The following is a 26,840-nucleotide window of genomic DNA, read 5'->3' as shown; positions in this document are numbered from 1 at the left end:
TGCATTACTTGCATTTTGTGGCCAAATACAGGGTTGGCACAATATGGGAGCACCAAATTTCTTGATACAGTCACACTGACGAAGAATATGACAGATATTATGGCCAAAAAAAATTATTATTTTCTAAATTAGCTATTCTGCATCAGTACATATAACTACACCCAGTTTCATTTTCTAGAGTATAAAGATTAAACCAATGTGGTAAGAAGCCTAAAATGTCTTACAAATCTGTAATCTGTACAAATTTAACTTACCATGCTTACTTCATGCATTCTTACATGAAGATAATTGTTTTTCTGGATGATTTTTCAGGCTTTTCATCTCCATTCTCCTCCCTTGTAAAGTTTGCAAATTACATCCCAAATTTTGCTGTGCTATTGCACATGATCATGATGATAAACAACAAGTCTGACCTGTCTTAAAGACGTGCCTTAATTGTTATTTCTATTTTCAAAGACAGGGAAAAGTGGGTAGAAGTACCTACTTCAAGTAGGTTTAAATATCTATGTAGCTATTAATAGCTACATGGGTAGAAATAGCATTTGGACTGGACCTGTTTAATGGACTTCATAAACATATTTAATAAGATTTGGTCAAATGGCCAACACATAACCCAGTTTAGGTTTATTCAATGAGCTTCAAAAGAATCATGTTTTATTTGATTGGATAATGAGATATTCTAACCACATTGACCAGGTCCAGCACAATCTCTTGATTTAGCTATATACATGTAGCTTAAATTATCTACATAGCTTTATTCAGCTAATCAAATTATTAAACTTGATAAATCTATTTATTTACATTTTTTTACAATTTTTTTTTTAAAAAAGACAAAAAGTTAGTAACCACTCATTTTTGTACTATGGACTATTTAAAAACAATCCAAATCAATGATACTTTCAACATTGCGGCTTTTGAACACTAAATTTGTAGCAAAAGATGTATTTCCATTGTTTTGGTAACTGGTAACTGTTTCCATCTTGTGAACAATGAGGCATGGGTAATTATTTCTATACTTCACAATGAGCTGAATTATTACTAATCCAATATCTAGCTTGTTGTCTAGAATTGACCTCCTTTATAATTTCATTCAAGAAGTAACTGTGTGGTCACAAATTTCTTTATATACCCCAAAACCTTTAGAACTTTGAGTGCAAAATCTACAAAAGAGATGCGTTTTGATGAGCAATTTTTCATGCATTGTTTTGAGAACAGTACAAAGTTGAAAATAGATGACTTTCACAATATTAAGAGTTATCCTTCTTTGTTGACTTAACGATCATTTTTCTCTCTATATCCTTTGTAACTTACCTGTAAATATTTTAAACCTTCAAACGCTTTCAGACAATTTTGTACCATATTGCCATGGTATAGGCAACATAGAAAACATAATAAACATATATATACAGGTTTAATTTGTAATTTAAGACACGGCCTCCTAAAGTTCATAACTTTATAAAGGGAAAAACAGTATGGGTTAATGTGCACGTTGACCCAAGATTGGCCCTATAATCAGGTCTAGGCGGCCTCTGTTTTTGGAGGATAGATTTTATCCTCTGAAAACAGAGGATAGCGGTCTTGCCACCTACCAGAATTTTCAAAACCAAGGGCAGTTAACTCTTCACCAAACAAATAACCACAACTCTTGCACTTATGAACTGTGCGCTGATTTCGCAATCAAAACAAATAAAAGGTATAATTTCATATAATGATGGATAATTCTGGATATTAAATCAATATAACTATATTTTTGTAATTGCCGTCAATCAGTAATTCCGTATACAGCTTGGAAAACAAATATTACACTTACCTACCCGTGACTGAGGTAAACTATAACCACGCTTATTTCCAAGTACCGTAATTATGTAATAAGCAGTTTAGAAATTTTGATAATCAAATTTTTTTGGAAAAATTAAGTTTAATCATGTATTATTTCTTTCATTTTATAATTCTTAAGCACATCACTATGTAATATTTTATTTGTTCATGTATAAACATGGCTGTATAAATAAATGTTAATTTTTTCGCAAACATGTTAAATTATTATTTTATTTATTTATGCTATTCAAATTATTTATTTTTATAATTATTCATTCAATCCATTTTAATTATCGTTTTGTTTGCTTAAATCATAAGGCAGAGTATATTTTGCATTTTAAATACGCTTAAAATACGTTTCGTTTTGTGTTTCCTTTTGTCCTCCATTTTTGAATTAAAAGAAAATATCGAAGAAATATCAAAGTCCTTTTTTTATTTGTTTAAGTTGGGAAAAAAATGAAAAATAACACAAAATAACAAGAAATATTCAGTAATAATGGACCGCAAAAAGTGCCAACTTTGAAAATAAATTACAAAATATCTAGACATAGAATCTCAAATCGCCACATACAATCGATAGTTTAATGTTTGAAATTTTATTTACATGTACTCTGGTGCTTGCACTTTTTGATTAAAGGTAAGCACGAGGCCTTTGAAAATTACCTGTGTTATCCTCTGAAATCGGAGGATAAACTATCCCACAATGCAATGCGGTTTCCATATATGGTAAAAAATTGGCCGCCATATTGAATCTAGCTATCCTCCAAAAACGGAGGCCGCCCAGACCTGATAATGGGAAATAACTCTTGTAAATGTGAAAGTCGTCTAAATACACTGCATAAAAGGGTGACTTTTTTACACACAGAAAAAAATGCAGATTTAAAAAAAGTAAGAAAAAATAGCTGAATCAAGCTTTTAGGAATCAAACTAAATAGCTAATTCAACATTGTTCAAGCTATATATAAGTAAATCAAGATTCTTGACAAGAGACTGTGCCAGACGCTGACATTCTCACACTCTATCTCAGTATCTGAAACTGAAATGACAGATCTAATAGGTTAGTGTTGATATTGAAACAAGAAGCTCAAAATATTGCATGCTATGGCATAATAAGCTCTCCCCCTAGCAATCTCTGACACTCCATTTTGGGGCCTCCATCTTCAGCAATTACATCAAGCGTGCAATATACTGCAGTAATACCGCTGCTTACCGCATGATGCACACATTACATACTCATGATGATACTGTCTCAATAGGACTTCTGATGGTTTTACATGACCTGTGATAATGAATAAAATCTACGACAATCAATTGAGATACTCACGAAGGTTGCATTGCAACGAATAATTCATCTGTTGCCTCATCGTCCTCCATGACGGGTGTACATAAAAAACGAAAATAACGAACTTTTGATCCCGATGAAAATTGCATTATCAAGTACATCTTTCCTAGTTATTTATCTAGTAATCGAAGATTCGGGGGGCATATACTTTTTGCTCTGTTCGTCTCTCGGTCTGTCTGTTTGCCTGTTTGTCCGCAAAAACGTTAACCTTGTCCATCACTTTTGATTGATTGAAGCAAGGACTATAGCATATACAGTTGAACTTCGGTATCTCGAACAAGGATATCCCGAATACCATGGATATGTCGAAGTGATTTGAAGTCCCAAACCCTTATTCCTTAAGTATTTTACCCCGGATATCTCGAATCTTCGGATATCTCGAAGTTTTTTTCTCGGTCCCATAGAGTACGTTCGAGATAACGAGGTTTGTAGGTCCCTGGTTGAAGCTATGGCTTTCATATATCACATGTGACTTGACCTTGGAGTTTAACTCATATTTGCAAGATTAAATTTTGGCCATAACTTAAACGTTTGGTGCTGGGGCTTTACATGTGTATTTCTTGTGATAAGACCTTACCTTGGGTACAAATATTTGACCTTGACCTTGGAGTTTGACCTACTTTTGAAAAAAAAATTAACCGTGGTCATAACTTTTGAACGGTTGGTGCTAGGGCTTTCATATTTCATATTTCACAGATGTAATCCTTTCTTTTGGTACCAATATTTTTTTTATCTCTTGACCTTGGAGTTTGACTTGCATTTGAGAAACTTTAACCTTCGCGATGAGCTGCCCTACAGGGGAATGCCATTGGTGTTTCACAAACACATTTTTTTTGGTACAAATTCCATTCGCAAGGAACACAGATTATATATTTTTACCATTCATTACCATTACTATATTCATGGCCATTTTCACTCTATCAAAAATGCAATTTTACATTACAAAAATATATTCTGTAAAAACTAGGTTATTTTGATTATCAATATTAATATTATTCCTTCTATTAGCATAAAAAATGTATAAACCTTACCATACTGATGACAAGCTTATCTTTTAAAAAAGATAGGTGAGCTAGCGCGTTAGCCATCATAAAACACAGAGGTAGATATCTGAACCCTTTGTTAAGTTGCTGAATCGATTAATTATTAATAAGCGCAGTGGTGCAATGGGGTGGTGTAAGGTGGGGGGGGGGTCTCAATTCAGAATGAATGGTGAAAGTGGGCTTCACATCTGCGATGGCATAAATCATTAACTGTGCTTTAAGCATTCTGTAGCTTACTGTTATTTCAATTTTGAGGTGAAATATAAGAGATCAGTAGAACCTAGGTATGGGCACCTAGTTTAAAATAACCCAGTGTAGTACTGTTTTGTAGCAATCGCATCTTCTCGGGTCTTTCCGGTAACATATACAATCTGATTAAAATCAGATCCTTTGATCCGCTCACATAGATTGCTGCACAAGGCCAAGATTTTAATCAGGTTGGCAACATATATATCCGAGACTGTTTTCCGAGCTTGCCAGAAAGAAGTTAAGAAAAACTTGGTTATTTAGTATTCTTTTAGAATTAAACGATCTCTTCAGTCTTGGCATTATAAGACCTAAGTTTAACTGTTACTTTTTTAACATATTTGTATACAGCTTAGACAACAAACCACAAAACTTCAGATCATATGTATTTTCAGTTAATTAAACGAAATTTACATGGTACAGTTTATCTACAGTTGTATTCCCAGAATGCCCTACAGTGAAGTCGAGCATGCGTATTCCAGGAAAATAGACTAACGTAGTTGCTAGCGCTCGAGAGCGCTAGCAATAATTATATTCAAGATTGTGATGCAAAGTCTTCTGTATTAAATGTGCATGTTTCTGAATTGTGCCAAACCATGTCATCATTTTATAATCAATTTACAACTAAAAAACAATAAATGAATCGGGATTCAAAAACATAATCATAAAAGAAAAATTCATTTGATTAATTTCTAACTATATTCCAGTATGCGTCTTAATGAATCGGGATCTAAAGTTAAGTGAAGTTCGTTTTGTCTATGAAAATCGCAAAATATCAAATCTCAAGTTGTAAACAAGAAATGAGATGGAAGAGGAAAGGCGGGATAATGTGGATTGTTGAATACAAGGAGCAATATGATTGTTGTGGAAATGTCTGAAAAGTAGAATATCATACTTCAAAATGAGTTTGGGACAGTTAGCATCAGCGGGTGACGATATAAAGTTATGGGATGAAGTAAACTTTTCGCTTTTAAAACAGTTCAATCCCCATGACCAAAACATTGCAGACATTTGCTGGAGTCACGATAGTATCCTTGATACAAACATGCAAGCAAAACAAATTATTTAACCGATTCGATAAAATAAGAATATTTTACCCAGCCAAATGCACAATACTGTACACATACATTTCTGTTGTAACTTGGACAGGTCCAGTACAATCAGTACATTTAGCTATGTAGCTAGAATTACCTACTGTAGCTTTATTTAGCTACTTCAGGTAGCTTTATTTAGCTATTTCAAGGCAACTTTTCACAATTTTGCTTTTTATTTTAAAAAGACAAAAAGTCGCAAGTAAATGTCTACTAATATTTATACTAGGGATTATTTAGAAACAGTCCAAAGAAGAGATAGCTTTAACATTGCTGCATTTGAACACTTTTAAAGAAAAGGTGTATTTCCATTGTTTGAGTAATAGCTGCAATAATGTAGCCCTCTCCGATTTTTTTAATCTGCTATTTTCTGGAGAGGGCTACAATTCCACTGCATCTCTGTAATGGTGCAAATTTATTTTTTAGATACGGGCGACTGCAGGCAAAATAAATTGTTTTTGCATTCAACTTACTTCCATTAAGACGGAATTTTTATTCACTATCAACATCATAGCCCTTTATGAGCGAAAACCAAGTAAAATAAATCTGCGTGTTTACCAGTCGTTCTCTTCAGCAGCCATGACAGTTCTCGCGTGATGTACAGAGACTTGCGCTTGAATTTTAGAATCACTTGATAAAGTAAATGTCGGTGTTGATAAATGTTTGTGTGGTATGATATCACTAAAACATTGATAAATAAAAGCATTCCATGTGATTTTTTTTCATAAACAGTGATATTTATGCTTAAAATAAGGGAAATCCTAAACGATCCGCTCCCCTAGATCCCGATTTCTCATTGGTTGTCCCAAAATAAAATCGATCAAGGTCAGTAAACATGGCGGATAAATTCAAGTTGTGATGTTGACATACACGAAAAATAACCAATATACGGATTGTTCTGTATATTTTTGGATCAATTCATGTCTTGCATGACTACATTTTATGAGTTCAGGTAAGAAATGTTAATAAAATACCCACTTACTGATAATTTGAGCCGAAATCTGTGCGGTAGTGAATCACTCCCGCACTTGCACCATTACGGAGATCCTAAGGAGTTGTAGCCCTCTCCCAAAAAAAAAAAAAAAAAAAAAAAAAAAAAAAAAATCGGGAGAGGGCTACATTATTGCAGCTAGCGCATTTGTATACCATAAGAAACCTACATAGCTTACACCTTAAACTCTGATCCGCCTCTTCAAACTAAAAGGTCTAGACTGTGACATCACATGACATCGATGTAAGCTGCATTTCTGTAACTGAGTTTAAATAGGCCCTTTGTAATTTTGTAATGAAAGGCATTGTAGAAAAGATGCAATTATTTTTTGTTTCATTTAAGCTCTCTTCAAGAACTAAATCTTAATTCATGATAACTGTGGGACTTTATTCACCATTATCGCATGGAATCCTGGTAGCAAAGGAATTCTGGAAAGGTTTCACAGAAAAACTTGCTTGACGAATATACAGATTCGAATATTCTCTGTTCTTACACATTAGTCTATTTAGCTCGCTGCGCTTGCTATAAAGGCTAATGTGTCAGGTGGTGAAACTGTTAGATTGAGCGCAGTTTCCTTTGAATAATAATTATTGAATTCTACATATCTAAAATGATGGATCCACCATTTCCTATTGCATACTGCAGATGACATCACAATTTTTAAGTAAACAATAGTCTGTCTCTACCATGTTTCCTGCAACTGGTAATTTTTTTTTCTCCACACGATTTGTGACAAATAAAACTTCTTTTCATGATAACTGTTTAATGATAACTGCAGTACTGCTCATTTGCAGATCAAATTGATATATTTTGGTGAAATATGATGCAAATGCAATTGATTAATAAACTTTATTTTAATTATCTTCCATCAAAAACTCTGCCAAATGTTATTAATTTGCCCTGCAAAATAGCAGTACCGCAGTTACTGTGAAAAGGCCAATTGTGAAAATTGTTTCAAACAAGACATCCCATACCTTGGGATCAAGAAACTGAAATTTGCAGACAATTCTGATAAAATTGGAAAAAAGCCAAGACATTTTAGTGACAAAAAATGACATCTTATACAAAGTCATCTTTATTGAGGATGCATATGTTTCTTTTTGGCAAAGACATTCCTTGAAACTCTTTCTGTAAATCTCTTTGAGCTGTTGCTATGCTGAAGCCAGTATGTTGCTGTGCATACAAAGAGGATAGGAAGTTCTAGAATTCTTTTCACACAAACTTGTAAAAATATCCTCAGTGTGTAGATTTCAACTGGAATTTCCTCTTTTCATGCGTGTTTTCCTCAGAGCTAGCAGGGTTCACTATTATTTAATTTTGTTCAACATATACAATGAAAATTACATATATTTATATTCATATATAAACTAATATAAAACAAAGTGGTGAGACTTGCCATGTTGGACTTGATCATTTCTAGGGGTCACTGATTCAAGATCAAATTTAGAGTGTATATAACTGTTATAAATATGTTGTAACAAAAAGTTTTTGTTGATTTCACCACAGTTTTTCAACAAAATGCAGCTATACTACAGCAACCTTACTATTTGGCACATTTCTGACATCTTAAATTTCATATTTTACTTTAGAAATCCCAAGCCCAAGCATTTTGCCAGTATATTGGTACTGAAAAAACATATCGCAATATGATATTTTTTTTCCATGAATCGCAATATACTGGAATATCGATATTATTGTGCAGACCTAACTGTCACTTTTTACTTTAATGTCATAACTTGGAATAGGCTGGACATCAGCCTTTCCTATTACAACACTTGATTGCTTGGTGAGTTTATTTTTTATTTAAAGAAAAAAATTAATTGATAATTTATAAAGCTATTATAGTTATAGCAATCCATCGCAAGCACATTCATTTCTGTGAATATTGAACAAACAAGCATCTTGCATGAGCTGTAATTTTTACTGATTGAGCCACCATCTTACACTATTTTTAGCTTATTCCTATTATTACTTTGGAGAATCCACTATTATTTCATCAAAAAGTCAAATTAAGATCCATGTACTTAATTCAGTCATATTTGAGAATGAGTTTTTCCTGACCTGTCTTCAGATACATTTCTAGCTAGTGTAGCTGTGAACAGTGATAAAATAGCAATTTATTCATGCAAGACATCAGCCTTTCCGATTACAACACTTGATTGCTTGGTGAGTTTATTCTTCATTTTAAAAAAAAATAAATTTATAAAGTTATTATAGTTATAGCAATCCATCGCAAGCAAATTCATTTCTATGAATATTGAACATTCATATACTTGCAGTATTCTGTATGCATTTCTAAAGTTTTTTTTGATATATTAGCCAATTGCTAAATTAAGTTAAACTTTTCTTATTGAATTTTTTGCAGCATCTGTTTGAAATGTCTGTTGTGCAAAATTTCAAAGTCATATATTCAATAAAAATATGTTCAGATACCGGTACATTTTTAATTTTAACAACTTCAGTATGTCAGTTTTTAAAATATCTAAGCAGTCTTAAGGGGGCATTGGACACAGATTTGATTCATCAGTTTATATTCTTCAAAATTTACTCGTAGAATTTCATGACTTACACATTGCAAGAGCATTTCAGACCAATACATTTTTAACTTTTATCTGAAAATTATAAAAACTACATATTCTGGGGATGATTGATTGTCATACATCCTTCCACTTTCATGAACCAAAATTTATCCTTAATATTCAAGGAAAATGTGAAATTTGAGGTGTATTAATAAAAGATATTAAAGCTACATGTATAATTAAAAGTCAAAAAAGAAATGTAAACCAACACAGCAGTGTTGTCAGTTTGTGGTCAGTGATGTGAGCAATGCCAGCAAATTGAACACACCAGGTAGAACGATTACAGAGTTTGTGCCAATGTTTAAAAAATGTTGTGTAGTTTGGTACAAGGTTATGAAGAATGCAGAAGTCATTGAGTATTAGGAATTTGAATGTAAGTTCAAGTCATTAAATTGAAACTAATTTTCAAATAAAAATAAAAACAATACAGAAATGCAAGTGTGTGCATACCCCTTTTAAGAATTTGTTTAATCTTGACCCCTTCAAATAGTGTTTAAGAATTGATAAAAATTTACAGTTGATTATTGAATCAATTCGGTAAGTACAAAGCTTACAGTTTATGAAAATGACAATATCTGAAGGGTTAGGTTCCTCTTATGATGAGCATTATAATCTAGGGGCCTCTTGTTTTCAGCCTGGAAGATTATGTCTGGACCTGACTTCCACATCAAGATATCTTGTTATAGGAGGGTCTGACAGTGTCATTAATGCTTGGGACCTAAAATCCAGGACTATCAAAAAATCTTACAAGGTAAACATTTCATTATTATACAGATTGTACATCAGTAAGTACATGTTATAAGTAAATATGTGGCATCAGTAGTACAGTTTCAGTACATGTAACAAGTAAGTACATGTCACATGTATAGGTCATCAGTAAGTCATCTCACAAGTATAGGACAACAGTAAGTACTGGTCACCAGTAATGATGTGTCATCAATAAGTACATGTCACCAGTAAGTATAGGACAACAGTAAGTATAGATTAACAATAAGTACATGTCATCAGTAAGTACTGGTCATCAGTAAGTACTGGTCATCAGTAAGTAAAGGACAACAGTAAGTACTGGTCACCAGTAATGATGTGTCATGAATAAGTACATGTCATCAGTAAGTCATGTCACAAGTATAGATCATCAGTAAGTCATGTCACAAGTATAGATCATCAATAAGTACATGTCACAAGTATAGATCATCAATAAGTACATGTCACAAGTATAGATCATCAATAAGTACATGTCATCAGGAAGTATAGGACAACAGTAAGTACTGGTCACTAGTAAAGATGTGTCATCAATAAGTACATGTCATCAGTAAGTCATGTCACAAGTATTTATCATCAGTAAGTCATGTCACAAGTATAGATCATCAATAAGTACATGTCACAAGTATAGATCATCAATAAGTACATGTCATCAGGAAGTATAGGACAACAGTAAGTACTGGTCACCAGTAAGGATGTGTCATCAATAAGTACATGTCATCAGTAAGTCATGTCACAAGTATAGATCATCAGTAAGTCATGTCACAAGTATAGATCATCAATAAGTACTGGTCATCAGTAAGTACATTATCAGTAAGTATTTGTCATCAGTAAGTCCAGTCATCAGAAATTACATTTTATCAGTATGTCACTGATTCATGGTGAAAAAAGGTCACTATTGAGATTTGCCTTTTTTTAAAAATAGAACTATAATGATGTTTTGCTTTGCTGAAAATAGATTGAAATAGGTGATGTATAAATGTGAAGCATTTCTTAAAGAATGACAAAGTATGCCCTTGACCACTTAAAATTTCAAAAGCCATATTTTGTTTTAAATTGTCATTTCAAAGCTATGTTTTATTACGTCACTTCCAGTTTGGATTCCCTTTGATTAGATCAATTAGATCTGCTGTATGGACTACAATATAAATTACACTCTTGTAAAGACAATTCTAATACTGTTGATTTTCGTTGTTGATCTAATTTGTTAAAGTTGACCGATCCAAGGTATGTTTCTGATGCATGGCGAAGTCACCCTACTAAATGTTAGGTTATTCAGTTCTTTGACATGATAAAGGATCCACTCACCCTTTGATCTATGTAGACTTTTCTTGCTGGGAGCATTTAAGTCACACAAATATTTGTGAATTTTTATTTCCAATGCATTTTATTTATACTCTCATTCTTGATGATGTTGACAGTATTTTTTTTTTACCTTAGGACCACAAAGGCCCAGTAAGCTGTGTGTTGTTTAATGCCAATGCTTCTCACATAGCTTCAGGATCAGAATCAGGGGAGATAATCGTGTACAATGTTGTCACTGGACAAGGATGTAGACCAATGACTGCTCCCAAAGTACAGGTTTGCAAGTCAAGTCATTTGCCTTATATATTATGCTGTAGTTGAGACTATCATGATGCAGGCAATTTTTGTAGTGATTTATTTTTTATACACCCATCTTTTAAGATGGTATTGTGGTGATCATGTCCATCTGTCTGTCTGCCTGTTCTTTTTTCCGTGTCTGGCTCATAACTTAAATACCATGAAGCCTAGAATCATCAAAATTTGTCAGCTGATGCATCTTTGATAGAAAGTGTAGCATTTTAAAGTTAAGTTACTGTGAACTTCAATTAAGATGATACGGCCTAATACTGTATAGCCGGTTTTCTTGGCAGGTGTAAAATTTGGCGTTTTGCCTGCTCAAAGGTATGCCAATAATTTTGGCGTAATTTATTTTAGCAGACACAGGGTTTCAACTCTTTGCAGATGAACACTAAGAAGATTACTGAATATTTTAGCGATAATAATTTTAGCGGGCTACTATCAAAATGCCAAAATTAGCACCCCACTAAAATAACCCACTATACGGTAATGCAAAACCCTGTCCAACTCATTACATGAAAGTTATTTGTCCTAGCATCATCAGACTTGGTCAGTTAATGTGTCTTACGTAGAGGGTATGTCACACTCTACAAAAGGTCATGTGACCTTTAATTAAGGTGATTTTTAAAAAAAAAAAAGAAAAAAAGAAAGGTGATCCCTACAATGTCAGATAAAGCAGTAACCTTGTTCAAAAATTTTATGTAAAAAGAATAGTACATTTTTTTTCATGATATGCTAATACACAACAAATTCAAAAATTCTTTTCTTTCTAACAATAGAAATATGCAAAAAAAGAAAATTGTACTACAAAAATGCTAAGACTTAATTAGTTCATCAGAGAGAGTAATTCTATTCATCCCTTTAGAGTAATGATTTAAGCCATGGAATTTTAAGTAGTTCAGTTGGACATGCATAGCCAGCATAGGGCATTTTGATACAAGTGAAACTGCATCTGTCAAGTGAAAGATTAACGAGTCTAATTAATATAAGAAGGCTGTCTTAATCATGTCTGTTAGAGACTTCTCTAATCAAGTAGGTTTTATCTATATCTCTTGGGAAATGGGTAGAGGAATGAAAGATCTGACCTCTTAAAGACCCAATTTTTTTACCGTACGGTTGCCTGAGGAGGGGGAGTGGTCTTGGTAGTATTGGTGTTATTTACCTGGTGAGCCCCAATAGTCAAAATGTCAAAAATCCCTATACACGCTGCATTACACAGGAAGTCTGGCTTTTGGTAATCAGGGTCAACATTACGCGTTTTGTGCATAATTTTGAGTGAAAATATTTAAAATAAATTATGTACTGAAATATAAAATTTGTAGACTTAGAGTTTTCGTCGATATCTTTTGAAGAAAAAAAATTAAAAAGACATCTCTTTTTTTAAAATCATAAAATTAAAATAAACGAGTGAAAACTACAAAGCAATCATCAATATTTTAATCGCCAATAAAAGAAATTATTATAAAATATTAAGTGAGAATATTGAAATAAAAAGATTCCACTTATTGTGTAGATATTTACCGCGATCTGAATATTATTTACTTTTCTGGCGAACAATGGTGTCCAAATATTCGCCATTTCTGAGGGTACGTGTTCTTATGCCCTGTTTACAGATTTGGATATAGAAGGAATCTTTCGTAATTCATGGTGTTAGATACAAGATACTTTACTTATATTAGTATAAATATCTTCTCTTATTTAATATATTGCATTTTGTTATAATTTTCAATGATGGGGGAGAGGGTTGATTGTTTCAATTACGGCGAATTGAGTTTCTGTGTATCCAAGTGCAAGGTCGACAAGGGCATTACATACATTCTTAAAATCAAGGCACAGGTTGAATAAGGGGCTCGGAAGAATTATCGGTCTGTGCTGCTACAGAAACTTCTTCTCTCTCTGGATCTCAGTTATTGAGAAGGGAGAGAGGGCTTGAATAGCCGCTAATTTTTCTTCAAAAAGTTCTACAGTTATCTTGGACGTCATATCGCTGACAAGTACAAAACAGCAGTGGAGATTGAAAAAAAAAAATCACGAAGTCATTGTTTAATTACATATTGTATCTACTCTCAATTATTTTTTAAAAATAAAATTATCAAACAATATAACAGCAATGATTTTTTTTAATCAGAGTGTATACAAAGCGATCATTCACACGGTACATGAAAGTGTTTGACGTGTGACCAGGTAATTGTTTTCAAGACATGCAAACTCAGATTATCAGGTAGCCCACGAAGCTGGTCCGTCAATCAAATCAGGAACTATTGTTTTTATAATGATTGAATTAGGCAGATTTTGGGGGCGTTAACATAATATTGGGTGTTTAAGTGCATTTGATGGCATCTTTCAAATTAAAATAGTTCCTAATGGCCAGCCTTTTGTTTTCAGAATTAATTTGATATAAAGTTATCGAAATAAATTTGATATCCTATCATAATTCTTTTATATCCCAACAACCAAATTGCTGAGTGTCATGGCTCTGTATGCTTTGAAATTTGGAATTGTTCAGAAAGAGTCTCTGATTGCTTATTTATTTTAGGCTATAAGACAACTGCAATTTAATGCAGTGAAGAAGTCTTTGTTAGGATCAGTGTCGGAGGATGGAGCTGTTAATCTGTGGGACATCAATACGCGGCGACTTCTCCATGCCTATAGTACTGCTCACATTGCTTCAGCGACAGGACTCAAGTTCTCTCCCCTGAATGACATTTTGCTGCTCTCCGTAGGACTGGACAAGAGAATTATTTGCTTTGATATTCAAAGCAAAAAGTAGGATATTGATAGTTCTATATTTAAGTGAAATTACAGTCGTGAAAGCTGTTATAATAAGATTGTGAATGGTGTGATACAATTTGTGATTTCAGGAAATGAGTTTAGAATGTTTGTTATAGACAGGTGAAGTGTATGACTGTGGACTCTCCTTTGACATCTATTGACGTGAAATCTGACGGTGTCACCGTGGCAGTTGGTTCCACCCGAGGGAAGGTGTTTGTCTACGATCTGAGGAAGGCTGATACTCCCTTCAGTGTGTTTAATGCCCACAGGTCCTCTGTCCAGAGACTGAAGTTTGAGCACAAATCTAATGTATGTTTTAAAGAAACATGTTCTTTTAATGATTTAATTGAGGGAATTATGCAAAACATGGAATTATACAAAATCCCAAACAGCAAGTTATCTTGGTAGTTGTTCAATTTAGCTATGAATTGTGAATGGGGAATATGCGACACAAATTTAGCTTTATGATTTTGTAGAATCTTAAAATTGCTAAACATGAAAGTGATAAGACTTTATAAATAGTGAAAGTTCTAATTCTGGCTAGCAAGAGATAAAGCTAAAATAAGCCTGATTCAGGAACCCAATAGAATATCATATATTTAGTATATGATATCATTTAGGTTGTGTAGAGCTTGTTTTGACAAGTAAAATTTTCTCTTGAATTTTGATCAATCTTTCCTTACTAGAATGAATTTCAAAGCTTAAGCAAGCAAGAATCCTATGCAATGAAAGCCAAACTGATGCACAGTGAAGTTGATGGGCTCTCACCAGGCAGACGACAGCTTCCATCTGCACCCAGCGATCCAGTGAAAGAAAACATACTGAAAGGTGAGTCTGTGCAAGATAAAGAGTTCAGTCAGATTGTTAACATATAGAGTCCAGTCAGACAATTAAGATATAGAATCCAGTCAGACTGTTAAGATACAAAGTCTAGTCATACTGTTAAGATATAGAGTCCAGTCAGACTATTAAGATATAGAGTCCAGTCAGACTGTTTAGATACAGAATCCAGACAGATTGTTAAGATGCAGAGTCCAGTCATACTCTTATGATATAGAGTCCAGTCAGACTGTTTACATATAGAGTCCAGGCAGACTGCTAAGATATAGAGTCCAGTCAGACTGTTAAGACATGATATAGAGTCCAGTCAAACTGCTAATACAAGATATAGAGTCCAGTCAGACTGTTAAGATATAGAGTCCAGTCAGACTGCTAATGCATGATATAGAGTCCAATCAGACTGTTAAGTGTCCACCTGTACTGTATTGATCAAACAAGATATATAGAGTCCACTCAGATTATTAAGACAAGATGTAGAACCCCTCAGGCTGTTAAGACAAGATGTAGAATCCAGTTACACTGTTATGACAATATAAAGAGTCCAGTCAGACTGTTAAGACAAGATGTAGAATCCAGTCACACTGTTAAGACAAGATTTAAAATCCACTCACACTGTTAAGACAAGATAAAGAGTGCAGTCAGATTGTTAAGACAAGATGTAGAATCCAGTCACACAGTTAAGACAAGATAAAGAGTCCAGTCAGACTGTTAAGACAAGATGTAGAATCCAGTCACACTGTTAAGACAAAATGTAGAATCCAGTCACACTGTTAAGACAAGATGTAGAATCCAGTCACACTGTTAAGACAAGATAAAGAGTCCAGTCAGACTGTTAAGACAAGATAAAGAGTGCAGTCAGATTGTTAAGACAAGATGTAGAATCCAGTCAGACTGTTAAGACAAGATGTATAATCCAGTCACACTGTTAAGACAAGATAAAGAGTCCAGTCAGACTGTTAAGACAAGATAAAGAATCCAGTCACACTGTTAAGACAAGATAAAGAGTGCAGTCAGACTGTTAAGACAAGATAAAGAATCCAGTCACACTGTTAAGACAAGATAAAGAGTGCAGTCAGACTGTTAAGACAAGATAAAGAATCCAGTCACACTGTTAAGACAAGATAAAGAGTCCAATCAGACTGTTAAGACAAGATAAAGAATCCAGTCACACTGTTAAGACAAGATTAAGAGTCCAGTCAGACTGTTAAGACAAGATAAAGAGTCCAGTCACACTGTTAAGACAAGATAAAGAATCCAGTCACACTGTTAAGACAAGATAAAGAGTCCAGTCAGACTGTTAAGACAAGATAAAGAATCCAGTCACACTGTTAAGACAAGATAAAGAGTCCAGTCAGACTGTTAAGACAAGATGTAGAATCCAGTCACACAGTTAAGACAAGATAAGGAGTCCAGTCAGACTGTTAAGACAAGATGTAGAATCCAGTCACACTGTTAAGATATAGAGTCCAGTCAGACCATTAAGACCAGATGTAGAATCCAGTCAGATTGTTAAGACAAAATGTAGAACCCAGTCAGATTGTTAAGAAAAAATGTAGAATCCAGTCAGATTGTTAAGCCAAAATATAGAATCCAGTCACACTGTTAAGACAAGATGTAGAATCCAGTCACTGTTAAGACAAGATAAAGAGTCCAGTCAGACTGTTAAGACAAGATGTAGAATCCAGTGAGGCTGTTAAGACAAGATGTAGAATCCAGTGAGGCTGTTAAGACAAGATGTAGAATCCAGTCAGACTGTTAAGACAAGATAAAGAGTCTAGTCAGATTGTTAAGACAAGATGTAGAATCCAGTCAGACTGTTAAGACAAGATATAAAGTCCAGTCAGACTGTTAAGACAAGATGTAGAAACCAGTCACACTGTTAAGACAAGATGTAGAATCGAATCAGATTGTTAAGACAAGATGTAGAATCCAGTCACACTGTTAAGATATAGAGTCCAGTCAGACTGTCAATTGTCCACCTGTACCGTATTGATCAAACAAGACAAAGAATCCAGTCAGATGGTTAAGATATAGAGTTCAGTCAGACTGTTAAGACAAGATAGAGAGTCCAGTCAGAGTGTTAGGATATAGAGTCCAGTCAGAGTGTTAGGATATAGAGTCCAGTCAGACTGTTAGGACATAGAGTCCAGTCAGACTGTTAGGATATAGAGTCCAGTCAGACTGTTTAAATATAGAGTCCAGTCATACTGTTAAGATTTAGAGTCCAGTCAGACTGTTAAGACAAGATATAGAGTTCAGTCAGACTGTTGGGATATAGAGTCCAGTCAGACTGTTAGGAATTAGATTTCAGTCAGACTGTTAAGATATAGAGTCCAGTCAGACTGTTAAGACAAGATATAGAGTTCAATCAGTCTGTTAAGATAGAGAGTCCAGTCAGACTGTTAAGATATAGAGTTCAGTCAGACTGTTAAGATATAGAGTCCAGTCAGACTGTTAAGATATAGAGTCCAGTCAGATTGTTAAGATATAGAGTCCAGTCAGACTGTTAGGATATAGAGTCCAGTCAGACTGTTCAGGGTCCATCTGTACTGCTTTTATCTTGATTGCAAGAACATAGCAATTAATTTTGGCTTAATAGGTCACTCTCATTTGAAACCAATGGCTGAACTGAAGAATGAAAGGTAATTAGCCAAACAATGGAAATATCAAATTAAAAAATAAAAGATGTATTAATTCCTCCAGGGATAGGAAATATAAAGTGACAGTACAGAGTTGTTGAAAAATATCTGCTTTTGACACCCAAAACCTTATGTATATACTATATTAAGTTTGAAAAGATCAAATTTCTTGACCCATGGGTTCAAATGAGTGTAACCCTTTGTAGCCTTATAAATAAACCAATTTCTAATGCAGTGGATTATTGTCCTGTTTGGTGGAGGAATATACATAGTTTTCACATATTTAAGTTATAAGTACTAAAATGTCTAAATTCCTACTCCTACTTGGAGTCCCAGTATTAAGATACATTAACCTTGCAGTAGTAAATAATGTTGATTTAAAATAAAACATCTTTATGAGGATTGTGCTTTGATTGGTTAATTTCTCTTCCTGAGAAATCATGAATAAATTATGCCTTATATAACCTGAGGGTTTTTAGGAATGATAGTACATGAATATAAGCAATAGATGATGATGGAATTTCTGATTAAAGTCTGCTGTCTGTGTTTAACTCATAAGCCAGCTGTATCCAGACTTGGTAGTATTAAGCATACACTTACATATAACTGGAAAGCGGGAGTCAAAATTCATTTACGATAAACAGTCTGACTTTACTTTTTTCAATGGGAAATGATCAGGACAAAAAAAATTCAAAACCACAATCTAATATAAAATTAACCCTAAAATAAAACTTGAATCATTTAAATACAACATTGTTATTCAAACTTTTCATCATATCATGACAACTGGGGTTAGTTACAAATCGAGGTACCTGAAAAATAGGTCCAAATTTAAATGAGCGAATTCAGGGAGAAATACTTTGTCTGAGAAGTCTTAATCTCAAGATCAGCAAAATATCAAATCAATATAAAAACATCCTTGATATGAATTCCTAATTTACTAAATGTAGATTTTTTCAAATGTGATCTCCCGTGACTGTAATAGGGACCCACAATTTGTCAAAGGGATTTTTATGAAGTAAAAGTTAAATTTACCTTTTAGATGAGAATAGGTGTATAATTTATTATTCATAAATTATGTGGTATAGACCTGTTAATAGTGAATGTAAAGTGCCAGGTGAGTGTTGTGATCCTAGGGCCTTTTGTTTACTGATGTATGGCTTTTTAATATTATGGTTAATATTTCCCCTCCTAACCAGAGACCCAGTAACACAAGTGTCTCTTATTACAGAAGTAGAATCCTGGCCCATGTCCACATTTTTAGAGTATCTTGAATTTGATAGTTCTGGTGACGGTAGGTTAGAGTGATTGTACTAATTCTTAACATTGATTAACTGTGTGTCATGTTAACCGGACATCTCACTGTTATACTGGAGCTTCAGATGCTTTAGAACAGATTAAAGTCATTGAAATATCCCTGAATGCTGCCATCTCAGGATTCACTCTGGTTCACATCAAGCTGACCACTCAAAAAGCCAAGGTCATAGCTAATGGCAACTCCATAAACCTGCATCAAGCTGATGTCTCGCTAAACCTGGTTCAAAGCTAGCTGCTGACTCGCTAAATCTGGGTCACATTTCACCAAAAAAAATCTAGGACAAAAAACTGATAAGCAATATACAAGCATCCTTGATATGAATTGGTAATTTACTTAATGAAGAATTCATTTTTTTTTCCAATTTGATCTCCAATTAAGAACTAAAATTCTAGTACACTATATACAGTACTGGAACTCGCTACTTACGGACAAATTTTCTCAGTTACCTGGTATTTCTTTCTTCTGGAGGTTCATACATAAAAAATTACCAAAAGAAATAATGTCAGTGCTATAGGTTTTTTTCCTATCTATGTAGAGTTGATTGATTTAACTTCAAAAGTCTTTTCCTTTTTTTTTTTACAACCATGATATTTCTGAATCAGAATTGACTTGTATGATATAACAGTACCACGTGACCCACTATCTAAATAGTGGAGATTTTTACTGCAAGGACCCTAAATAACATGTGTTTTATCCCCTATTTTGCCAAATTTTAAAGCTAATTAAACAATAGAAAATTTTTATATGTAACAACAATATTACTGCATTTAATTTTAAGAAATTCATATGTGTGATAAAATCCTTTAAGATATGCTATGAGAGAGCTAGATGTCTTAAAGTAGGTGATCTAGTACATGGCAGCATTCACTATGACTTTAAATGGTTCTATAAGTGATAAGCTTACAAAGGTGCTCAAATGCATATTTTTCTTTTGCAGGTTTTTTAAGGAATCACATATCTTTTTTATGCCCCCGTAATCGAAGATTCGGGGGTATATAGTTTTTGCCCTGTCTGTCTGTCTGTTTGTCTGTTTGTCCACAAAAACTTTAACATTGCCCATAGCTTTTGATTGGTAAGAGCTATGACTTTCTTATTTCACATGTGAATTCCTTGTGACAAGACCTTTCTTTGGGTACCATCATATTTGACCTTTTGACCTTGGAGTTTGACCCAGATTTTCAAAACTTAAACCAACTTTAACCTTGGCCATAACTTTTGAACAATTGGTACTAGGGCTTTCATACTTCACATGTGTATTTCTTGTGACAATACCTTCCTTTGGATACCAACAATTATAGCCCATTGACCTTGACTTTGGAGTTTGACCTACTTTTGAGAAACTTTAATCTTGGCCAGTTGGTGCTAGGGCTTTCATAGAATCATACTTCACGTGTATTTTTTTGTGAGAAGGCCTTTTCCTTGGGCACCACTAATTTTGACCATTTGACCTTGACCTTGATGTTTGACTTACTTTTGAAAACCTTTAACCTCTTCCATATATATTCAATGGTTGCTGCTAGGGCTTTCATATTTCACAAGTATATTCCTTGAGACGAGACCTTACTTTGGGTACCAACATATTTGATTTGCATTTGAGAGAGTTTAACCTTCACCATAAGGTACCATACGGGGGCATCAGTGTTTCACAAACACATCTTGTTTCCTTTTAATTTCATATTGGTAGTTTTTTAATGATTTTTTTTTTATAATTTTGAACGTGAATGATAACTTGATTTAATGATTCAAATTCTGCACTTATAATGTATTGAAAGTACATTGTACAACAGATGCTGTTGTTACTCAGGTGACTGTTAAGGACCATGCCCATAACAGATTGTTAATCTTTTAAATTATACTTCAGAAACACACACACACAGCATTGCTCAAGTATTCTTAACACTGTGCTTTTTGATTTAGGCAATTTGATATGTTGGTAAGAAAGCTATATATAGGAACAGTTAGAAATGATGCTATAAATGTAGATGTAGTGTTTGATTATATGTCCGATACTTGATTTTTAGCTCTACTTGTTAGAAAAGCTTAATGCTGTGGTAAAGTGTCTGACATCCTTCTGTCTCTCTGATTGTCTTAAACAATTTTTGAAACATCATGCACTTCTCCCAAAATTTTTGGTCTAATTTCAATAAAAAATGGCATACAAGTAGACTAACCAATATACTTAATTCTGTAGATCAGTTTTTGATTTAAAGGAACAGTGTGGAAGTGTGGCCATGGTTATTTAGAATAATGTGAGGAATTTACTCCTCCTACAGATTTGGTCCAATTTTAATATATGCTCATCATTTTAGGATTGTGATGAATGGTATTGACATGGCTACTTTATTAGAATAAACTTTGAAAATCTTTCAAATTGATTCTCCTCCTACAGTTTTATATTGATTTTGATAAATGTTTTATTTACAAGTTTAAAAAACATCAAGATATATAATTCTGTTGATGTAGATCTTTTTTTAACCCCCCCCCTCCCCCCAAAAAAAAAATTCAAGTCCAAGTGAAACTTTTCTAATACAAACTGATAGAGCTACATGCAGTCTCATCGGAGACTTCTGGTTTTGTTTTCTCTTGTTAAAGTCAAATTCTATGATGATTTATCCTTTATTAGTTACTATTGCTATATTTTCTTATAAGAGATGTGGAATGAAAATCACGATTGACAGTTGAATCTGTTTGAAATTTGAATGCTGTGTAAAGCTACATAAACTAATTCAGAGTATGCAGTGAGGCTTTGAAGCATGTACATGTGTGTATACTATAATGATTTTCATGACAAACTGTTGTGACTGTTAAGACCAGGAGAGCTTATGAAATTGTAAGTCATCTTACTGTCTGTTTATCTCTCTGTTTATCAGTAAAATAAATCTCAAAAGGTTTTAATATTAAGATACACAATTCTGTTTATTGGTAAATGATCTAGATTAAATATGGTTTTACTGAAAATATAAATTTTTGTGAAAATCTTTCAAAAATACTACTGCTTTGTTAAGTCCTTTGTCAATAAAACTTGATAAACAAGGAGACTCCATTGAAATACATAATTCTTTTTATCGGTTTTTAGCTCACCTGAGCTAAAGGCTCAAGTGAGCTTTTCTGATCAAAATTTATCCATTGTCAATGTAAAGTTTTCACATTTTCATCTTCTTCTCAAGAACCACCGGGCCAATTTCAACCAAACTTGGCACAAAGTATCCTTGGTTAAAGGGGATTCAAGTTTGTGCAAATGAAGGGCCACACTTTCTTCCAAGGAGAGATAATTAAGAGATAGTGAAAATTGGGTGGGGTAATTTAAAAAACTTTTTCCCTAGAACCACTGGGCCAGAAAAGATGAAACTTATGTGAAGCTTTCTTGGATAGTATAGATTCAAGTTTGTTCAAATTATGACCCCGGGGGGTAGGGTGGGGCCACTATGGGCAATCAAAATTTTACATAGGAATACATAGGGAAAATCTTTAAAATTCTTCTTGTCATGAACAGCACATCATTATTTATATTTATACTGAAGCATCTTCAGGTAGTGTAGATTCTAATTTGTTCAAATCATGACCCCCAGGGAAGGATGGGGCCACATTGGCCAATCAAAGTTTACATAATAATATTTAGGAAAAATCTTTTAAAATCTTCTTCTTCAGAACAGCAAAGCCATGATTATTCATGCATGGAAGCATCTTCAATTTCAAGTTTGTGCAAACTATGACACCTTGGGGTAGGGCGGGCCACCATATATTATCTTAATTTTACAAAGAATATATTTGGAAAAAAATCTGCTGATAAAGAACAGAAGGGCTATAGTTACTCAGTTGAGCGTTGTGACCCATGTTTTTTTTATTTCGATGAATGGTATTTGTTACATTTGTCATTGATACAAAATATACAGATTTCCATAAAAAATTCTCCTATAGTTTTGGACCAATATCCAAGAACTTGGTCCATAGGTAGACTATACCAAGTTACATATTTACTTATCAGGTTATTTTAATTTCAGTATTGTTTATACAGACTTTAAATTTATTTATGAGATATTTTTAGCATACTGGGTATTTATTAAATTTACACAAAGATTCACCTTGGGAAGGATGTTTCCTGTTAAGAACTTCTAAATGTTTGTTTTTGATACTTAATGCTAGTATTAGAACATAACCATTCTTTTTTTATCATGAAACTGGGTTATTATGTGTTTATTTATACAGAGGTTGAACAGCCTACATCTAGTCCTACCGTAACAGAGAGAAAGGATCTGTACTCCTACAGGAATGTCAGGTCACCAAATCAGAGTGGTAAGTTCTGTCCAGATAGCTACAGTTGTAGATATCACAAAATATGGTTCTTCTAGCTGTAGTCTCTGTCAGGGATCATATTTGTATTGACCTTAAGTAAATTTAATTATGGGGAGCTAACCAAAGAGTAGATATTGGAGAATTTTGGGAAAAATGTAATTTGTATTAAAGAGTTGAATTTCAATATTGACATGTGTATATCACTGTTTATCTCTTGTATTACAGATGGGATTTTTTCTCCTATGAGAGAACATACTGATTCGTATGGAGCATTGTCTCCTTTGGAGAATGGGAGCAGGCAGTCCGCTGGAATTGTGGGGATCAGCAGCCTAACCCCCCTCAGATCTGATATTAGTAACAACGAAAGTGTATGAACACTTAACTTTGTAGTGTCTTATGATTCTGATGCTAAGGTTATCATTTTTGGCTCCTGACAAATGTCAGTGATGTGTAATAAAATGTTTATGGATTTTTTGCAATATGTTATTTTCATACAAAGGTATGTGTGTGCTAATTTTGGAAATATTGATCATCCCCTTGTCTTATAAAATATTGCATCTAATAATCTTGATATAATTAATATAATGTGATTAGATGTTATGTTTATCATACTTTAAAGTTAACTATCCAAGGTTACTGTGCAGTTTAATAATAGATCCACCAATATTTTAAGTATTGGTATAGGATGTTACTGATGTAAAACTGGCCCAAACTAAACATGATAAGATACTTTCACATCATGCAAGCAAATTCCAATTCTTTATGTCTTTAAGATTGGCCAATACAGTGTCTTCACTCTGTGTTAATATCTTGCAGCATAATGGCAGTATGGGACTATCCCCAGTATCAGGCCCATACACTGAGTCACCAGAAAGCTACATAAGGACCCATCCTGTCACCTCAACAAATCAACCAGTAGTTAACCGGTTACCAGAGACTTCAGAATCTCATACACCACTAGTTTCAAACATTGATTCAGGTAGATTTTGCTATTTATGCAACAACAAATAAAAGTTAATAGGCATTTTCAAGTTTTATTCTTGATTTTTTGTTTTCAGAAACACAGAGACTCTCTGCTTTTACCAGGAGGAGTGAGAACAGAAATCTCCCAAATTCTATCAGTCAAACAACCAGTGATTTTAGTGCCAGTCCTGTGACTGGAACATATAGTGACTCCTTCAGCAGAACTAGAAATAGCAGTAATGCTGTAGAAAGGAACAAGTTTGATGAATCTCCGAGTGCCAGCTCGGGAGGTGTTGGTCTTCCTCCATTTAAACTGACTACTTCCCCTGAGGGAGCACAGAGTGTATCTTCAGTAGATGTGGCAATTCCCTCCCAAGCCTCAGGCTCACAAATGAGTCAGAACTTCCCAACGCAAGTCATACGCAATCTTATAAGTGAGGAGCTGGAAGATTTCAAAGATCAGATTCACAAGGACATTCTGCAAGTACAAGTGGAAATGATTAGACAATTCGAGATACAAATGGTATGTGTGTTTTTTTTTTTTGGGGGGGGGGGGGGGTATTTTACAGTCTACTAAATATCAAATAAACAGTCAAACATTTCAAAGTCTAGTCTTTGTATAAGTTTTGTTCAACAGTAGTCTACTTCAAGAGACAGAATTTCTTGTGCTAGACTACTTCTATACATGATTTTTAGCGTTACTGAATAAAGACCAGAAGAGCTTATGATAAGCTATCTGTCATCCACCTGTCTGTTTCTTTGTTAATTTTTTAAAATACTCCTATCATTTTGGTCGGATTAAAAATAAATTGGCATACAACTTGAAAAGATTCATAATTCTGTTCATCAGCTCTCGTTTTTGATGAACTTTGATGAAGTTCTTATTGCCCCTAGCTGGCAGGACTTTCATCTGCAAGTCCAGGAGTGGTCAACACAACAAATCTGTAACAGGAAAGGAGGAAATGTATGGCTGGACTGGGAATTGAACTCGAGACTCCTGCATCACTAGTCAGGCACTCTACTGATTGAGTTATCTAGGCTGATATCCATGGCCCAAACTATTACATAGGAATGATATAGTCCTTCAAATCTGTGTTCAGCAATATTTTGAAATGAGTCATTTTATGGAAACTTCAAAATGAATTAAATATCCTGCTTCCCTTGACTGATTTAAAGATGAAAAATGTTTTTAAAGAAACCTGATAACTATAAAAAAAATTATCAAAAATTCCCCTCAGGCTCTTTTTATGTTAACACCAAAATAGGAGAAAGAAATCAAGAAAAAAAGGAACAAATCATACCTCTGTTGAATTAGAATTTTAAGCTTCCAAAGTGAATTTAATTATCATTCTAAAGAATTAATATTATAATGTACTTGCTTGATATATAATATTCTGTTTGTTTGCAGATGGAGATGACAAATGTTTTCAAGCAGCATTCAGTAAATCAGGAGCTTCTCCAAGAAGTGGAACGATTAAGGGAAGAAAATAAACGCTTAAAGAAAAACTTCTGAACAATGTTTCATGCGTAAAATGACCAGTATCATTTGGTGCTCATTTCAAACACAGTTAACGAACTTGTAAATAAAGATTGTATGAAAATGAGTTTATATGTTGAGAATTTAAAGTAAACACATACAGTAGGGAACTAAAAAATTAAAATAAAAAATGAATTTGGTTCATTCATGAAAACTGTTGGTATAGTTATTTTTAACATTGTGTTTTTTAAATAATATTAAAGTACAGGTCATCTTTATCTACATAATCTGTAGATCTTATGTATTAGGTTTGTTTAATAAAGTATATTTTATTCCACTAATGATCCTGTCTTTCCAGGATGATTATACAACTCTATATAATAGAAAGGACATTGGTAGAATAATGCAGCTCCAATTAATAGAAAGGACATTGTAAGAGTAAAACAGCTCTATATAATAGAGGGGACAATGATGGAGTAATAAAACTCCATATAATAGAAAGGATATTGGTAGAATGATACAACTCTATATAATAGAAGGGACAATGGTAGAGTAATACAACTCTATATAATAGAGGGGACAATGGTAGAATAATACAACTCTATATAATAGAGGGGACAATGGTAGAGTAATACAGCTCTATATAATAGAGGGGACAATGGTAGTGTAATACAGCTCTATATAATAGAGGGGACAATGGTAGAGTAATACAGCTCTATATAATAGAGGGGACAATGATAGAGTAATACAGCTATATATAATAGAGGGGACACTGGTAGAGTAATACAACTCTGTATAATAGAAGGGACATTAGTAGAGTAATACAGCTCTATATAATAGAGGGGAAACTGGTAGAGTAATCTAACTCTATATAATAAAGGGGACAGTGGTAGAGTAATACAACTCTATATAATAGAAAGGACATTGGTAGAATAATACAGCTCTATATAATAGAAGGGACAATGGTAAAGAAATAAAACTCTTCTATAATAAAGGGGACAATGGTAGAGTAATACAGCTCTAGATAATAAAGGGGACAATGGTAGAATAATAGAGTTCTATAT

At 33.7% G+C, this 26,840-nt stretch overlaps 2 protein-coding genes across 3 annotated transcripts in view; one reads left to right on the top strand and one right to left on the bottom strand.

Annotated features, from left to right (window-relative positions):
• Positions 1–3,192, bottom strand: part of LOC133195790 (uncharacterized) — a 17,207-nt gene extending 14,015 nt beyond the window's left edge. Inside the window, exon 1 of the mRNA XM_061331732.1 lies at positions 3,143–3,192. Within this exon, the coding sequence (XP_061187716.1) occupies positions 3,143–3,192 (50 nt within the window). The remainder of the gene's footprint in view (positions 1–3,142) is intronic.
• A 2,029-nt stretch (positions 3,193–5,221) lies between these two features.
• LOC133195789 (protein NEDD1-like) lies at positions 5,222–26,118 on the top strand. 2 transcript variants are annotated; one of them, XM_061331730.1, is made up of 13 exons: positions 5,222–5,477; positions 8,603–8,697; positions 9,745–9,861; positions 11,313–11,453; positions 14,011–14,240; positions 14,363–14,555; positions 14,933–15,074; positions 18,957–19,019; positions 23,250–23,336; positions 23,562–23,704; positions 24,153–24,315; positions 24,395–24,822; positions 25,708–26,118. In XM_061331730.1, the coding sequence occupies exons 1-13, from the start codon at positions 5,351–5,353 to the stop codon at positions 25,810–25,812; spliced, it is 2,034 nt and encodes a 677-aa protein (XP_061187714.1). In that variant the 5' UTR covers positions 5,222–5,350; the 3' UTR covers positions 25,813–26,118. The 2 variants fall into 2 exon arrangements, with proteins under 2 accessions (XP_061187714.1, XP_061187715.1); XM_061331731.1 differs by lacking the exon at positions 18,957–19,019.
• Positions 26,119–26,840: the final 722 nt, after the last annotated feature.

This window comes from Saccostrea echinata, unplaced genomic scaffold (genome assembly GCF_033153115.1).
Source record: "Saccostrea echinata isolate AGI-Se365-2 ecotype Australia unplaced genomic scaffold, CSIRO_AGI_Sech_v1 ptg000029l, whole genome shotgun sequence".
NCBI lineage: Eukaryota > Metazoa > Mollusca > Bivalvia > Ostreida > Ostreidae > Saccostrea > Saccostrea echinata.
The sequence above is the reverse complement of the archived record's forward strand: the minus strand, read 5'-3'. Positions and strand labels throughout refer to the sequence as shown.